Raw genomic sequence first — 17,179 nt, forward strand, 5'->3', positions numbered from 1 at the left:
TTTTTTTTTTTTAAAGATTTTATTTATTGATCTTACAGAGAGAGGAGGGGGGAACAAGAAGTATCAACTCATAGTTGCTTCACTTTAGTTGTTCATTGATTGTTTTTTGGGTTTTTTTTGAGAGACAGGAACATCGAGCTGCTCCTGTATGTGTCTGGGGAAGTGTCTGTAAGTGACTGGGAAATCGAACCGGCAACCTCCGTGCTCCAGGACAACGCTCCAACCAACCAGGGCTTTCTTTTTTTTTTTTAGATTTTATTGGCATGGCCTGTGGTGAAGCAGTGGATAAAGCGTTGACCTAGAACGCTGAGTTTGCCAGTTCAAAACCCTGGGCTTGCCTGGTCAAGGCACATATATATGAGAGTTGATGCTTGATGCTTCCAGCTACTCCTCCTGCCCTTTCTCTCTCTCTCCCCGCCCCCTGCCTCTCAAAATTAGTAAATCAAAAATAACTTTAAAAAATTTTTATTTAGCCTGACCAGGCGGTGGCGCAGTGGATAGAGCATCGGACTGGGATTCAGAGGACCCAGGTTCGAGACCCCAAGGTCTCCAGCTTGAGCATGGGCTCATCTGGTTTGAGCAAGGCTCACCAGCTTGGACCTAAGGTCACGGGCTTGAGCAAGAGATTACTTGGTCTGCTGAAGGCCCGCGGTCAAGGCACATATGAGAAAGCAATCAATGAACAAATAAGGTGTCACTACAAAAAACTAGTAATTGATGCTTCTCATCTCTCTCCGTTCCTGTCTGTCCGTCCCTATCTATCCCTCTCTCTCTCTCTCTCTGTAAAAAAAAAAAAAAAAATTTATTTATTGATTTTACACAGGACAAGGTGAGAGTGAGACGTATCAGCTCATAGTTGCTTCACTTTAGTTGCTCATTGCTTGCTTGTTAAATGTGCCTTTGACTGATCAAGCCCAGGGTTTTAAACCAGCAATCTCCGCATCCCAGGTTGACACTCGATCCGCTGTGCCACCACAGGCCAGGTCTGTTATCATTCTTGTCTTTGGCCTAAGCCTGCTCTCTCTCCAACTTCTCTCAAAGACAAGACACACAGACTGGAAGAAATTCTTCATTTTATTTCCGTCACGGCCCTCCCCACCACAATGATCACTCCCTGCCCTCCCTCACCGAGATACAGCCCCTGTTCCAACACCTTCACAAAACACTGATTTCCCTCCTAGAGCTAAAATGAACACCCAGTCACCAACTACGGCCACACCCACCCTGCCTGCCTCCACCTTCGCCTCCATAGCCGCTGGCTATGTGAACTCGGCCACCTTTGGGCTCCCTGACAAATGTAGTTTCCCCAGGTCACCTGGCTTGGCTCTTCTGCTTATTTATTATATGGGTGCCATTCCTGAAATCCTCCCTGACTCCCTGGACGGCTCTCCTGACCTCATTCTGCCCAGCTTCCTGGCCTCACTGCCCTGACTGGGATGCCAGGTTTCCACGCTCTCCCCGCTCCCTGACCTCCCCCGGGCCGCAGCCCCTCAGCTGTCACATGAGAATTATCGTGGCGACTAAGGCCAAACACGCCATGATTCTGAGGAAGGAAAGGAGCAAAATCAGAAAGAGACAAGGGAGGACACAAGGATAAAAGGAAAAAGGGGGAGGGGGTTGGGAAAAAGCAGGAGACAGAGGGATGATGGAGGGTCCCTCCCGCCTCAGCCCCAGAAACGGGTGAGCCAGAGCCGGAGACCAGCGCCCCCTACAGCCCAAACAAAGCCCCTGCCCATCTAGCTGTTGTGGGTCCGCTGGCTGCGTGCCTTGTACACCTCGATGAGCAGATCCTTGACATACTGGATCTCCCGCTCCACAGACTCAGCCCTCTCCCTCAGCTCCCGGTTCCGGGCCTCCAGCCCTTGGCACTCGCCCTCCAGGGCCTCCCCCTCGGCCCGCTTCCTCTGGCGGTACCTCAGAGCCGCAGACTTGTTCTGGTCTCTCTTCTTCTGCTTCCGGTCCCCTCGAGGGGTGGCAGGATTGGGATAGGGGGCCAGGCGAGAGGGTGGGGGTGGAGGAGGGGGCTGCTGTGCCGGGGGGAGGGGAGCCAACCCCGCATCCCCCTGCCCAGCCTCATTGCGGCAGTACATGACCAGCAAGTCAAGGGTATCCAGGGAAGGGGGCTGGGGAAGATCAAAGGAAGGGAGAGGGAGGGGGAGGGGGAGGGAGGGTGCTGGTGCCAGTGGTGCTGGTGCTGGTGCTGGTGCCAGTGCCAGTGCCGGTGCCGGTGCCGGTGGCTGCAGTGGCGGGGAGGGTGGTGGGAAGAGAGGGGCATCAAGGAAGAAGTCTTCCATCTGCTCCAGCTCCTTTTTGAGGAGGGAGGCCATGGCTTCCAGGTCAGGTGGAGATGGAGACGGTGGGGGGAGGGCACCTGAGGCTAAGGGAGGCTCCAAAGGGAGGAGGGCTGTAAAGTCAACCCGCTCTGTCATCCAGTCAGAGAAGCCATCACCTGGAGGATGGGAGGAAGACGAAGTTCCCTGAGTTCCTTGTCTTCTACTCAACTAGGCGCTCACTTGTGTCCGCTTCATTCATTCCACCATTGAGCAAACCCACCAACCAGCCAATCAGTCTACCAAGCAATCAATGAATCATCAAATCAACCAATAAATCAAACATCTAACCAACCAACTGACCAACCAATCAACTAACCAGTTAACCAGCCAGCAACTAGTGGAGCAAATTGACTAAAAAAAAAATCAGTCAACCAAACAATCAGCCCTTTTAACCAACCAACCAATGACCCAAACAACAAAACAGTCAACCAGCCATTTCTTCAACCATTGCAACGTCGTCTTTACTGATTAACCTACATCAGTGGTTTCTCTGGTTTACACTCTAGTTTATCTTAAAAAGCAAATGAGATTCACATACACAACATACCCTGTTTCATCTTTGAAAACCCACTATGTTCTGAGCATTTGGAGCGCACTAATGAATAAAGGAATTCCTGCCACAGGCCCTCTGCATGTTTTTCCCTCCACCTGAAAGGCTCTTCCCTTGGATCCCTTCATGGTTTGTTACTTCCCATCCTTTAGGCTTCAGCCAAAATGTTACCCACTTGGCGAGGGTTTCCTGGCTAATCCACTCTAAACTAGTTCCCCGTTGTCATTTTTTAGTTCAGCTACTAAGCGTTTCCCACTTATCCCCAAAACCTCATCTTTTGTCTCTTGTCTATCTCCCCACTCGAGTGTAAGCTTCAGGACAGGGGTCATGTCAATCTTGTTCCAAGCTACATTTCCAGCACTTAAATCAGTCCCTGGCATATTACAGGCACTCAATAATTATTTATCTAAAGAATAAATTCTTCCTCCTACCCTGCTCCGCCCCCCCAGGTTTCAGTTCACTCCATCTCCATTCTCCACCTGCACTTACCTGCCAGGGGCTCTCCTCCCCCTGGAAGCCCGCCCTCCAGGGCTCCCCCAAGGACCTCATAGGGACCCAGGGGGGCAGGGGCCAGGGGGAGTTTCCCATAGTCTACGAGCCAGCCCAGCCCGCTAGCTGGGAGCAGGGCTCTGTCTAGCTCCAGCCCCAGGGTCGCCAGGAGTGACATGGCTGCAGCACAGGCGCTGGGCACAGATGGCAGGGAAGAAGGCTGCACCAGCAGCTGGGAGGAGGCTCTGGAGGTTGCTGATCTGGGCGAAGACAGGCACCAAGGTGAAAGTGCAGGACCTACATGTGTGAAACAAAAGCAGGTGGGGTAACATGCCAGACTCACCCTCAGAGTTACGGTGTTCCCAGGATCCTCCCTTCCTCTCCCAACTGGGTTTGGGACCATGCCTTGCCTTCTCAGAATCTAAATCTGCCCTTCCGTTCTCCAAATCCTACACACTCCCAAGGGTATTTTCTTTATGCCTGAATTTTTTAAAATTATTTTTATTTATTTATTCATTTTAGAGAAGAGACAGAGAGAGAGAGAGAGAAGAGGGAGGAGCAGGAAGTATCAACTCCCATATGTGCCTTAACCAGGCAAGCCCAGGGTTTTTTGCTCTCCACTGAACATTTTTAATGAAAGGTGTACGTGAGATGACTATTCCTGCATCTTCTCAATGGTTTCTTCCTTATATTTGCCCTTTTCCTTTCCTACTTGGCGAGATTTGGCTTTGCGTTCGAGGATCTTTTTGCGGTCTTTGTCCAGCTTGAGCCCTGTGATAACCACCTTGCTGGGGTGAATGCCCACGTGGACGGTTGTACCGTTGGCTTTCTCCCGCTGCACTCGTTCGATGTAGATGACGTATTTCTTCCTGTAGACCTGGACTACTTTGCCAATTTGCTGCCCCTTGTAATGTCCTCGCACAACCTGAACCTCATCATCCTTTCGGATGGGCATGGACCGAACGTTGTACTTCTGTCTCAGCTCTTTGGAAAGAGGAGAAGACATAATCTTCCTGCGAACGTGGGAAGGGGCACTGAAATGCCTTTTGCGGTTCTTGCTCTGGTCAGAAGTCACAAAGGGATTGAACTTCATCTTGACCGCTGCCGCTCCTACGATGGCCGCAGAAAGGAAGCCCAGGGTTTTTTTGAACCAGTGACCTCAGCGTTCCAGGTCGACGCTTGATGCACTGCGCCACCACAGGTCAGGCCTTTGTGCCTGAATTTTAAAATTCCCAAGACCAATCCTTCCAATACAGAAACTTAATGGTCTCCCAGGAAAATCCCCTCCCACCCTCACAACATTCCCTCCCAAAATAACTCAATCCCAGGGAAATTTTCTTCCAGCCACACCCCATCCTTTAAAAATATTTCCTTTAGGCCCCACCCCCTCCCTAGGTTCCATCTCAAGTTCCATCTCAAGAATTCCTAAGGGGAATTCTTCCTGCTCTGCCCCTTCATCGTTATCCATTCAAATCCTACTTGTCCCGCCTGACCAGGTGGTGGCTCAGTGGATAGAGCATGGGACTGGGATGCGGAAGGACCCAGGTTCGAGACCCCGAGGTCGCCAGCTTGAGCGCGGGCTCATCTGGCTTGAGCAAAGAGCTCACCAGCTTGGACCCAAGGTCCCTGGCTCCTGCAAGGGGTTACTCGGTCTGCTGAAGGCCCACGGTCAAGGCACATGTGAGAAAGCAATCAATGAAAACAACTAAGAAGTCGCAACGCGCAACAAGAAACTGATGATTGATGCTTCTCATCTCTCTCCGTTCCTGTCTGTCTGTCCCTGTCTATCTCTACCTCTGTAAAAAAACAAACAAATCCTACTTGTCCCTCCAAGTCCCGCCCCACGTTTATCTTTGTTCCACTCCTCCCCAAATATTCCCAAGGCCCCGCCTTTCTCCGACCGAAACCCCACCCCTCATCTACGGTTCTTAGCCCCGCCCCTCCTAACAATGGCTCAAGTAAACCCCATACTTCATGAAGGCTGTGACCCTAGCTCCACCCCATTCTTTTTTTTTTTTTTTTTTTTTTGAGAGGCAGGGAGAGACAGAACAGCTCCATGTTCCCGTATCTTCCTGCCTCTCAAAAAATTAAAAAAAAAAAAAAATGGAGTGGAGCTAGGGTCAGGAACATGGAACTGTCATGGAGCTGTTCCTCTATGTGCCCTGAATGGGGAGTTGAATCCACAACCTCTACACTCTGGGATGAAGTTCCAACCAACCGAGCTACCCGGCCAGAGCTTATTTAATTATTTGTTTTTATTGATTGGTTGAGAGAGAGAGGAGGAAAGTAAGCATTCAGTTGTTGTTCCACTCAGTCGTGCATTCACTGGATGATTCCCGTGTGTGCCCTGACCAGGGATCGAACCTGCAACCTTGTCGTTTCAAGAGGACACTCTTAACCGACTGAGCCCATGGGCCAGGGCCACTCCATCCCATCCCATTCTTAACGGTTGTCGCTAAGCCCCGCTTTCCACCCTGTCAATCTAACCCAGCACCCCCCCCCCCCAGAAGATGCCTGAATGAAAGGAAAGGAAAGCTGTGCTGTGCGACTAAGCAATTTGGAGCAGGAAAGGTGGAGGTGGCTGGCGGAGAACAGATGCCACACATGCCACCCTTCCACACCTCGCCTTCTCGCTGACAAATACAGGGCATGCGCCGCCAGGTCCAGTCCTATTGCTCTTACGCTTCCGCCCTCCTGGAGGTTAGTGCGCATGTTGCAGCTGCATACTGTCTTAAATGCCTTCGCCCTTAAATACCGACTCTGGGGCATGACCAACGGCGCACGGCCCGAATCGTTCCAGAGTACGCCGACGCAACTGCGCGCGGGCTCTCTCCAAACACACAACATTCTCTGGAAATAAGTATCCTTACTCCCCGCCCTACGCCGCATCGGGCCGAGTGCGCATGCTCGTCCTCGCGCCGAGTCCCGTTTTTCCTCTTCTGCGCCTGCGCGACCATGATCCCTTACTCTCGTCTCTCTCCTTACCCCCCCCCCCCCCCAGGCTTGGTCGTGAAGGCCGCGAGCTTCGAAAGGGCGGGAAGGGCAGTTGGAGAGGGACGAGCGGTTACTCACTCCATGGCTGCGGAAAGGAGAGGCAACGGCAACCTCTGCTGAACAAGAAGGCGGGCGAGGAGACCACAGGCGCGGTGAGCGCGGAGACGGGCTGGGGACACGGAGAGGTCGCGGCTTACAGAGCCATGGCGGGGGCTGCGTGGGCAGAGGTGGCGTCGCGGTAGCTTTACGAGAGATAGTGATCTGACGTGATCTGAAAATGGGGAATGAGGCGGCCCCGCGGACTAAAGGCAGATATAGTGGGGGTGGCGCAGCACCGCTCGCCCGGATCCTTCCGCGCCCCGCCCCGGCCTGGCTGCAACTGGTGGGGGGCCTGCCCCCCCCTTCTGGTAATGGGTCTGGCTCTCCGCTCACCTTGACGCCTAGGCCTGGGTTCCTCCTCCCTACGACTAGCACGTGTTCCTGTCTCATTTCCTTTCCTCTGCTTCACGAGTTTCCGGTCAGCCACATGCTGGTCTCCTTCCTCATGCCTCAGCTGCCCTGCTCATTCTGAAAACCCTTTTATGTGGGTTAGAGGCCGTGTGGTCAAAGCCCGCCCTCCATTCAAACCATAGACCTGCCATGTCAGTCTCGGACAAATAACTGAAAACCTCTGGCTTCAGATAGATAGGGAGCTGTCTGTAAAATGAGAATAGTCAACTCAACCCGATGGGGTGGTTTGTGAGCGTCAAGCGAGTCGATGCTTTTGAAATTCCACGCACAGAGCCCAGCTCATATGTGTATGTATAACGTATTTTGCTATTACTAGAAATTCTGGGGCCCAGTCTCGCCCGATCTCCCTCATTCCCGCAAGAGCTCCAGATACTGGACCAACTAACGCCTGCTAATAATAGGCCCTCATGTCTCATTCATTTCTCCACGGTGGCAGTTTCCAGCCATCCCCACCCACACCCATTCCAAATGTTGGATGTTCAGCCCCATTCGACCCGGGGATGCAGGGAATCTGGCACCCCCGACCCCACTCCAGCCCTTTTTCCATCGGCCGCCCACCTTTCCTCAGCCCTTCTCAGCATTGCTCTCAGGCCAGCTGGTTCATTCTTTTGTCCCTGCTCCTCCTCACCCTGACTTACTGAGACGGCCAGCACTAGATTCGTCTCACAAGCTTGCCGAAAAACACGAGACCGTTCCTCCCTTGTGCACGCGGCCCTCCACCAGCCCAAATGAATGTGGGTCTTCCCTCTGCTGCAGAATCTTCTTTTTCCCACCCTGCATTTGTCCAAGTCAGGACTTTACACCTAGAGTTCACTTGATCACTTTTATGACTATTATGGGGCTGAATTAAAATCCAAAGAAGGTGGGGTAAATCTAATCTTGAGAGTTATGTGGGGAATAAAGATATGTATGCTTCTTCCTTCCCCTTTCCCTGTTGTATGCAGGAAGCCCCCGGGATCTGACCGGTTTCCCTTAGAGCACTTACTGTCCACTCTGCCAGGATTTGAGCTCTTGCTCTGTATTTCCTTGAGCCCGTAGAGGCTACATTGTTATCTGGACATCACAGAGTAGGAGTTAAGATCATAGACTATGGGGCCAGGTTGTTTGGGTTCAACCCCTGATTGCACCCTGCTTACTAGAGGCATGACACTGGTGATTTCCCTTACTTCCCTGTGCCTCAGATTCCTCATGGTTTAAAAAGGAAAGAAAGAGAGAGATAAAGCCATTAATGGTACTTATCGTTTAGGGCTGTTTTGAGGTTTAAATGAGTTAATGCAGGTCAAGTGCTTAGACTAGTTCCTGGCACACAGTGGGTGCTATATAAAAGAGGTTGTTATTATTATTGAGGTGGATGTGTTTTATCTCCTTTGCGAAGCAGTGCTTTAAAACTATGACTTGGCTTCCACCTTTTAAATGAAACCTAAGGACTTCCTTCCTCTTGTCAGTAGTGATTTGAACAATAGCACGGGCGTTAGGGTACAGTGTGGGACAGACTGCCCAGCAGTGAGGAGGCCCAGTCTCTCTCTCTCTCTCTCTCTCTCTCTCTCTCTCTCTCACACACACACACACACACATACATACACACACACACTTCTGAAAAGAACTTTAGTCTGGGTTATGCATGAGGACTAGGTAGAGGTGTTTCATCATTTTCTTTTTTAAGATTTTATTTCTTGACTTTTAGAGAAAGGAAAGGGAGGGAGGAGTGGGAAGCATCAGTTCATAGGAGTTGCTTCTCATATGTGCCTTGACTGGGCAAGCCTGGGGTTTCAAACCAGGGACCTCAGCGTTCCAGGTTGACACTTTACCCACTGCGCTGCCACAGGCCAGGCTAAGTAGAGTTGTTTGTTTGTTTGTTTAACTTTTTATTTTTTATTTTTTAAATTTTTTATTTTATTTATTCATTTTAGAAAGGAGAGAGAGAGAGAAGAGAGAGAGAGAGAGACAGAGAGAGAGAAGGGGGGGAGGATCAGGAAGCACCAACTCCCATATGTGCCCTGACCGGCAAGCCCAGGTTTTCGAACTGGCGACCTCAGCATCTCCAGGTCGACACTTTATCCACTGCACCACCACAGGTCAGGCTGTTTAACTTTTTATTTGGGAATAATTTTGGATTTACAAAACAGTTGCAAAAAAGATAGTATAGTTTCCGTCCATCCTTCACCTAACGCCTCCATTGTTGCTGTCTTGCATTGCTGTGCTGTTTATCATAGCTAAGGAACTCTAAGGAACTAACAACATCTGTACATTTCTATTAACTAAAATTCAGCTTTATTCTGATTTCACTGATTGTTCTAATGCTCTTTTTTGTTCTAGGATCCCTTCCAAGATGTCCAATGACATTTAGTCATCGTGTCTCCCCAACCCCCTCTGGTCCGCAGCTGTTTCTGACTTTTCTTGTCTTTCATGACCAGTGCTGATTGGGTGGTCTGTGGTGAGTCCCCCCGTTTGCTCTTGTCTCTTAGACTGGGATTATGGGTTTGTGGGAGGATAATGAGATGAGTATTTTTTAATAACTGGAAATAGCTTGCTCTGTATGGGAACCATGTTGCTGGCTGTGTGCAATGTATGCTGACTGAGAAAGCATTTGGGCAGAGACCCTGGTGCTCTTGTCCCAGCCCCTTGTACCTTTTTCTCTCTCTAGCTTTTGGATCCCACCCAGTTCCACCCTGGTGCCCACAGCCCCACCCAGGCAGCTTGACTCAGTCCTGCTGCATGGGTGCCCGTTCTCACACTTAGCTCCCTAGCCCTTCTAAGCATATTCTAATGTATGGGCTGTGAGTCTTCAGTTGCTGCCTGTGAGCCCAGGTCTTGGCACCTTGAGCCTGCTTCAGTGCCCACCCCTGACCCAGACCTGTGGCCCTTCCAGGACTCAAACACCTCAGCCTTCCCAGCTTCGCAGAGTCCTCCATGGTCCAGGTGTCCCAGCCCTTTCAGCTCTTGGACTGGAGCAGGGAGCATGGGTGGGGCTGCTGGGAACTCTTTTTTCAGTCGGAAGCACCAGACTTGGGAAGTGAGGTGGCAGTTGCAGGCAGGTTGCATCACCCTGGCTCTTTGATGGGGAGGGGAAGAGGAGGGAGTCTCTAGGGGCCCGGGCACATCTGGCAACAGCCTCCTGTTTAGGGAGCCCTGGATCCAGGAGAGGTCCCAGCGCAGTAAGGGAGGGTTGTGAAGGAGGAGGGAGAATAGCTACCTGTGCAAGACACTGGGAATCTGAGACAATGCCAAGAAGGAGCCTCATCACAGAGGCTAACCCACCGGTCTTGCAGGGGGCAAGACTGAAGCCCCAAGAGGTGAAAGGTGTTTATTCAATCGCTGCTAGTTAGAACCCAGACCTCCCCAACACTTCACAGCTTCTGATACCCTACAAGCCCCAGGGAAAGTCTGTCTCCTCCTCTCAGCTCTGACCCCAGACCAGAGCATGGCCTGCTGGAAGGCCACCAAGCTTGGGCCTTCACCTCAGGTTTGCTGCTGCTTAGTTGCCAAATTCTATTGATTCTGACTTGCCTCTCCCCATCCCCCTAGCCCTAGGCAGGTTCTCCTACCTGTACTATTGCAGCAACCCTTCACTGTTTCCCAATTAAGGAGAGAGTCTGGCATGATGAAAAGAGCATAGAATTTGCATCAGATGGATCCAGGTTCTAATCCTGAGGCCCTACCACTTAATTCTGGCTGGGGGAGCGGACAAGGTCTTTACTCGGCCTGAGCCTCGGCTGCTGTCTGCAAAGTGGGTCAGAATGAGGGCTCCAGAACCAGCTGCTAGGTTCACATCCCGACTGCACCACTTCTGTGATGCTCAGCGAGTGGCATCTTCTCCCTGTGACACAGTTTCCTCATCTATAAAGTGGGGACAAGAGGACCCATCTCAGAGGGTTGTAAGGAACTAGACAAATATATGTAAAATGGGTAGAATGGGATCTACCTAGTTATGAACATTATATATTTCTCTCTAAGGCTTGGGGTGCCAGGAGGATTGTGTGAAATGATGTATATAAAGCCCAACACTTAACTACCTCAAGGATATCTACATGTTTGTTTATCTTCTGGTCCCCACACCACTTGGGTCTGCTTTCGTAGCTGTCTCACAGACAGATGTTTGTGTGTGCGTGACTGTTTCCCTGAGCACTTAGAAGGCAAGGTCAGAACCTTCCTCATTTCTGGAGTCATTCCCCACAGCGCCCAGTCCTGTGCGGCTGCCTCGCTAGTCATCAGTTCACTTTTAATTGAGTTGCTTGTGCACAGAGGCTGGGGAGTTCAATTCTGTTGTCCTGAAGAGGTGCCAGGGCAGGTATTTAGGTTATGCAGGCCAAAGGGCAGGGGTTGGAGGTGGGTGTCCTGGCAAGCAAGATCAGGAAGATCAAGGCCGGTTCATTTGGGAAAGGGCAGCTCAGGGCATAGGTCTGCCACGTGTGCTGGTGGCTCAGAGTCCTCCTGAGCCTCTTCCTTTCCCTCACTCCTGCTACACCCCCCTCAGCATAAAACACCGCAGCTCGCTGAACCTAGTTAGGCCCTGCACTACTGTGCCAGCTCTGGCCCCCTCAGTGGTTGTCTTTTGTATCAATTTCTGTACTCACTGCCGTAAGAAATTGTCACAAACTTAGTGGCTTAAAACAACAGACGTTGCCTGACCTGTGGTGGCACAGTGGATAGAGCGTCAACCTGGAATGCTGAGGTTGCCGGTTCAAAACCCTGGGTTTGCCCAGTCAAGTAATATACGACAAGCAAGTAGTGAACAACTAAAGTGAAGCAACTATGAGTTGATACTTTTCTGTCCCCCTCCCTTTTCTCTGTAAAATCAACAAATAAAATCTTTTAAAAAATAATAATAACCCAGACATTAATTCTCTTGGTTCAGGAGACTAAAAGTGTAAATGAGTGCACAGGGCTGCATTCTTTCCAGAGGCTCCAAGGGAGACTCCATTACTGGCTGTTTGCACCTGCTAGAGGCTGCCTCCATTCCTTGGCTCGCTGCTCCTCTTTACACACTCGGCCTCTGCTTCCATTGTCGTATCTCCTATTTTCTCCTTTGATCTTGCCCCTTCTTATAAAGACCCTAGTGTTTACATTAGGGCCACCCGGTCATCCAGGATGTCGCCATCGCAAGATCTTTGATTTAATCACATCCACAAAGTGCTTTTTGTCACTTGAGGTCATATATTCACAGGTTCTGGGAACTAGGATGCAGACATTTTTTGGGGGGCAGTTATCCAGCCTACTACACATCCCCTCTTGGAGCCTCAGTTTTCTCATCTGGGAGATAAATGCTAGGGCCCCCACTGGGGTGCCCCCTCCCGCACACGCCCATGAGGACAGGGCCAACTGAAGGTGATTGATGATGTAGTGTCCTGGAGCTCAGATCACCATCACTGACCACTCTTTGGCTTCCAGCAGGATACCATACTCTCTTGCTGCTGGGGACTCCACTAAGTGGAGATAGTAGCAGAACTCTCCTGAGAGGGCAGTGGTGAGGGCCAGAAGGAGAGTATGTGAAAATGCCTGGAACAGTGTCTGGCTCAGTCAGTGAGCCATCCCCACAGACCTGCAGGCCCTGTGTGGGAGACAGGCCAGCAAAGCCCTGGCCACCCAAAAGGCATAGGTGCTGCTTGGGGCTCACTGTGCTGGGCAGCAATGCCAGCCTGGTGGTGCAGAGCTGATTTCGCAGAAGTTGGAGACCCAGATTTTTCTGCGAGATCCAGGTTTTAAAAGGTCAAGCAATTCAGAGAAATGGCAACAAACCACAAGTGTGGATAGGCTCAGGCCATGAGCCCTCCCTGACCTTTGTGTTCAGTGGTTTCCACCCGCTCCCAGATCAGTAATTATCTGCTGGACTGACCAAAATTGAAAAGGAACAGGGTCTGATCAGACTCAGCCCAGACCCATAAAGTCTGGAGGGCAGTGTTTGGGGGAACAGAGAGGAGCTCTCTAAAGAACCATTCTTGAGGGTCAGTGTCTGCTAAGGGGGGGCAGGTATCTTATTTACCCCTGCTTTTTCTTGTCAACCAGCCATGCCCCCAGGCGGAGGCCACCAAGAATACATACTAGTTGAGCAACTTGAGTTTCTTGCGCTTTGCAGCTAGGGAGGTCCGCCCACCACAGGACAGGGGTTTGTGAGGTGGCTAAGTAGGGAGGAATTAGCACTTACAGAAGCCAGGCTGGGTTAGGTGGCTTTGGGAGGCTTTGGGGAAGCAGGGCTTTGCTCTGAATCGGATGCTGGCAAGGACAAGTTCATTACCAGGTGCCTTTATCTTCTCCAGAGGGGGCGGAACAAGTGGAGCTAACAGTGTGGTTAAGGAGCAGCCATCAAACATTCGGTCATTTTTGTGCTTTGGGCAATATTTGTGTTTTTGTCTGTGTTGAGACGTGATTCCAGAGTGGGCTTATTTTTGTCTTGGTCCATCACGGTCAGAGTGGTCTTGGCTGATGTTAGTGTCCTGTGAAATTGTTCCACACTCCTGTGCACCAGGGCTGACGGCAGGCTGCTTGTCCCTTTCTCACAGCAAATGTGTTCATCCTACCCAAGTGGGAGGGAGGTGGAGAGGGGCAGGGCCGGGGGCGGCAACCTGTGCCCCCATGTGGTGCACCATGGATGCACAGCTCTCAAGTGGTCACTTGGGCACAGAGGAAAGTAGCAGAGCCTGAACCCAGCCAGCACCCCTTGGAATGGCCAGTCATAGTGGGAGCTGAGGGGGACAAGAGAGAGGGAGGCAAAGGCAGAGGCAGGAAACCACTGCACAGGCACCCAGGTGCCCCCTCCGCAGGCATTGTGGGGGGGCTGCCCATGGAGAACACTGAGGGCCGGCATCCAGAAGAGCCCTACACCTCAGCCTGGTTCAATAAAGAGCCCTTCGCCCTCTTCTGCCTGCCCTCACTCAGAGCAGGAATGGATTCCTGAGGGACGGACAGGAAGGAGCAGGTGATGTTCCCCCTTCACTCCAAGCCACCAGGAGTTCAGCCTGGAGCTAGGGGAGGCAGACAGCCCTGAATTGGATCAAGAGTGAGACCTAAACTAGTCTGGAAGATGGTAGAGATAGCCCAGGATGTCATTAGAGACTGGGGAGGTGGTGTGAGAAAATGTCATGTTGGAGAGGCTTAGGAGGCCTCAGCTCAGCTCTGGGACCAGACAGTGTGGGTCAGCCCTAACTACCTGTGCTCCTTTGGCCAAATTACTTACCGTATTTCCCCATGTATAAGACGCACCTTTCCCGAAAAATTTGGAGTCTAAAAACTGAGTGCATTTTATGCAGTGGTTGTAGGTTTTGGGTTGTTTTTTACTTGCATTTCCCACTTTTTCGCTCTTGTTTTTGCGCTCATTGTTGAAGACTGATTTGTCATTAGACACGAAAGAGGACAAGCTAATGGATGGGAGTTTTGACAATGATGAGGAGTTGTGTGAATTTTATGAGGAATAAAACTTGAGTACAATAACTTTATATAATACATTTTCCCCCCAAATTTTGGGCCCCAAAATTAAGGTGCGTCTTTACATTGGGAGGTACAGTAAGTTCTCTCGACTTCAGTTTGCTGTCTTTACGATGAGAACTCTAGAGTTTCTACTCCATAAGGCCCTGAGTCAGTGCAGGTGAAGCACTGCCAACAGGCCCGGCACAGAAAGTCCTGAAGCTTTTGTGTGTGGTTGTCACTCAAGGACAGGTAGGGCTGTGGTTGTTTCTTATTCTCAGAATCAAAGCCTCCCTGCCTGACCAGGTGGTAGCGCAGTGGATAGAGCATCAGACTGGGATGCAGAGGACCCAGGTTCAAGATCCCGAGGTTGCCAGCTTGAGCACAGGCTCATCTGGTTTGAGCAAAAGCCCACCAGCTTGAACCCAAGGTCGCTGGCTCCAGCAAGGGGTTACTCGGTCTGCTGAAGGCCCATGGTCAAGGCACATATGAGAAAGCAATCAATGAACAACTAAGGTGTTGCAACACGCAATGAAAAACTAATGATTGATGCTTCTCATCTCTCTCCATTCCTGTCTGTCTGTCCCTGTCTATCCCTCTCTGACTCACTCTCTGTCTCTGTAAAAAAAAAATAAATAAATAAAATTTAAAAAAAAAGAAAGAAAGCCTCCCTGTCCCCACCTCTGGGGGCTTCCACCTGGTTCCCAGAGAAACTGTCTCTGCCACAACCCAACTAGGATTTTTCCCTCCCCCACTGACATCACTGCCTGTCCGCTGGGACATCGGTGTTGACTACAGGGGAGAGGCTGTGGGGGAACTCCAGGTGTGTGCCATTCTGTCCGAGTGAGCGTGTGCTCACACACCTACTGCACTTCACAGTTATTTTTTTATATTGATTGATTTTACAGAGACAGAGACGCATTCATTTGTTGTTCCACTTAATTATGCATTCATTGGTTGCTTCCTGTATGTGCCCTGACTAGGATCAGACCCTCAACTTTGGTGTTTTGGGGTGACGCTCCAACCGATTGAGTGAACCGGCCAGGGCCCCTGCTGCACATGCAGAGTCCGTGGACCTGGTGCCTTAGCCCCTCTCCAAGTCTTGATGCCTTGGTGTTGTATCTGCCGGGCTTCGTTTCCCATGAAGCGTCCTGATGGCCTCACAGCCAATTGGGCAGTTCAACCCCACTCTCCTCCCCAGTCTGTTCCCAACCAGGTTTCCTCTTCCCCAGATCACTGCTCTGAAGTGATCTGGGGAAGAGGAAACTGCTCTGCCCAGTTCCTGCCGCTCAGCAGCCCCACCTCTGCTTTCTTACACCTTTCCCAGCATCCTGTGCTTGGTTTGTTTAGTGGTTTTATTAAGATACTGTGTAATTCACATTCATTTATTATTAGAGTGTACAATTCATTGGTTTTTAGTATAGTCACAGAGTTGTGCTCCCATCACCACAATCTAATTTTAGAGTAGTTTCCATCACCGCAGAAAGAAGTCCATATGCATTAGCAGTCACTACCCATTCCCCCATCATTCTGCCCTAGGCAACCACTAGTCTGATTTTTATCTGTGTAGATTGGCCCATTCTGTACATTTCTTATGAATGGAATCATATGATGGGTGCTCCTTATCTGGTTTTTTTTTGTTTTGTTTTTTGTTTTTTGGAGAGGCTTAGGAGGCCTCAGCTCAGCTCTGGGACCAAACAGTGTGGGTCAGAGGGACAGAGAGAGTCAGAGAGAGAGAGAGATACAGACAGACAGACAGGAACAGAGAGAGATGAGAAGCATCAATCATCACCTTAGTTGTGACACCTTAGTTGTTCATTGATTGCTTTCTCATATGTGCCTTGACCACGGGCCTTCAGCAGACCGAGTAACCCCTTGATCGAGCCAGTGACTTTGGGTCCAAGCTGGTGAGCTTTTTTTTTTTTTTGCTCAAGCCAGATGAGCCCGCGCTCAAGCTGGCGACCTCGGGGTCTCAAACCTGGGTCCTCGGCATCCCAGTCCGACGCTCTATACACTGCGCCACCGCCTGGTCAGGCGCCTTATCTGGTTTTTGAAGGCTTGTCCAATCTATAGCAATGTCAATACTTCATTCATTTTTAACACTGAGTTATACTCCATTGTATGGATACTACATTTTACCCATTCATCAGTTGACGGACATTTGGGTTGTGTCTGCTTTTTGACTATTACTGATGTGCACATGCAAGTTTTATTGGATGTATGTCATACTACTTTATATTGGATGGTGGTTCAAGAATCTTCCTTATGATCTACTCTTCTGGTTGTTTTTTAACTCTTATCTGATTTGTTTTCCCCTGGGGGAAAATTGTTGTTTGTCCCATCACCTGTGCTCCTTTGGGTACAATTTCAGGCCTCAGCAGTGGGAAAAGAGAATGTAATTGCTAATTAGATGTGAAATGACTTCTTAGGGTACAGATCATAATCTTTCTTTCTCCTTCCTTCCTTCCATCCATCTTTATTTTCAAGAGAAGGAAGGAAGAAGAGAAAATTGAGAACCTATGAGTCCAAAAAACATTTAAGTACCAGCTTGAGGTAGCCTGGAGTAGCAAGCAATGTTGGTGCCTGGCCAAGTCAGCTCCCTCTGAGAGCTCCTTTCCCCTCTACCCAAGCAGGATAACAAGCCTGGTTAAAATGAGAGGAGGGGAGATAGTGAGACAGACTCTAACTCGAACCCTGATTGGATCCAACAACTAACGCCTATCTGGGGCCAATGCTCAAATTAACCGAGCTATTTTTAGCTCCTGAGGCGGATGCATCAACTGAGCCATCCTCAGTGCCTGCAGTCCATACTTGGACTAACTGAGCCACTAGTTATAGGAGGGGAGGAAGGAGAGAAGCAGATGGTCGCCTCCTGTGTGCCCTGACCGGGAATTGAACCTGGAAC

The 17,179-nt window shown here is 50.4% G+C and overlaps 4 protein-coding genes across 4 annotated transcripts in view; 2 read left to right on the forward strand and 2 right to left on the reverse strand.

Moving 5' to 3' along the window:
* On the reverse strand, positions 1-6,583 carry ATF5 (activating transcription factor 5). The gene is made up of 3 exons (XM_066271494.1): positions 6,445-6,583; positions 3,373-3,669; positions 1-2,449 (listed from the first exon to the last, which is right to left on the reverse strand). The coding sequence occupies exons 2-3, from the start codon at positions 3,548-3,550 to the stop codon at positions 1,737-1,739; spliced, it is 891 nt and encodes a 296-aa protein (XP_066127591.1). The 5' UTR covers positions 3,551-3,669; positions 6,445-6,583; the 3' UTR covers positions 1-1,736.
* LOC136332158 (large ribosomal subunit protein uL24-like) lies at positions 3,957-4,536 on the reverse strand. Its single transcript, XM_066271505.1, has one exon. The coding sequence runs from the start codon at positions 4,463-4,465 to the stop codon at positions 4,028-4,030; it is 438 nt and encodes a 145-aa protein (XP_066127602.1). The 5' UTR covers positions 4,466-4,536; the 3' UTR covers positions 3,957-4,027.
* NUP62 (nucleoporin 62) overlaps positions 6,498-17,179 on the forward strand; it is a 27,086-nt gene continuing 16,404 nt past the window's right edge. The window contains exons 1-2 of the mRNA XM_066271490.1: positions 6,498-6,518; positions 9,193-9,310. The gene's annotated coding sequence lies outside the window, so the exon portion shown is untranslated. The remainder of the gene's footprint in view (positions 6,519-9,192; positions 9,311-17,179) is intronic.
* The window catches only part of IL4I1 (interleukin 4 induced 1), a 42,037-nt gene continuing 34,049 nt past the window's right edge, over positions 9,192-17,179 (forward strand). The window contains exon 1 of the mRNA XM_066271481.1: positions 9,192-9,310. Coding sequence (XP_066127578.1) covers positions 9,283-9,310 — 28 coding nt within the window. The 5' untranslated portion in view covers positions 9,192-9,282. The remainder of the gene's footprint in view (positions 9,311-17,179) is intronic.

This window comes from Saccopteryx bilineata, chromosome 3 (assembly GCF_036850765.1).
Source record: "Saccopteryx bilineata isolate mSacBil1 chromosome 3, mSacBil1_pri_phased_curated, whole genome shotgun sequence".
Taxonomy (NCBI): domain Eukaryota; kingdom Metazoa; phylum Chordata; class Mammalia; order Chiroptera; family Emballonuridae; genus Saccopteryx; species Saccopteryx bilineata.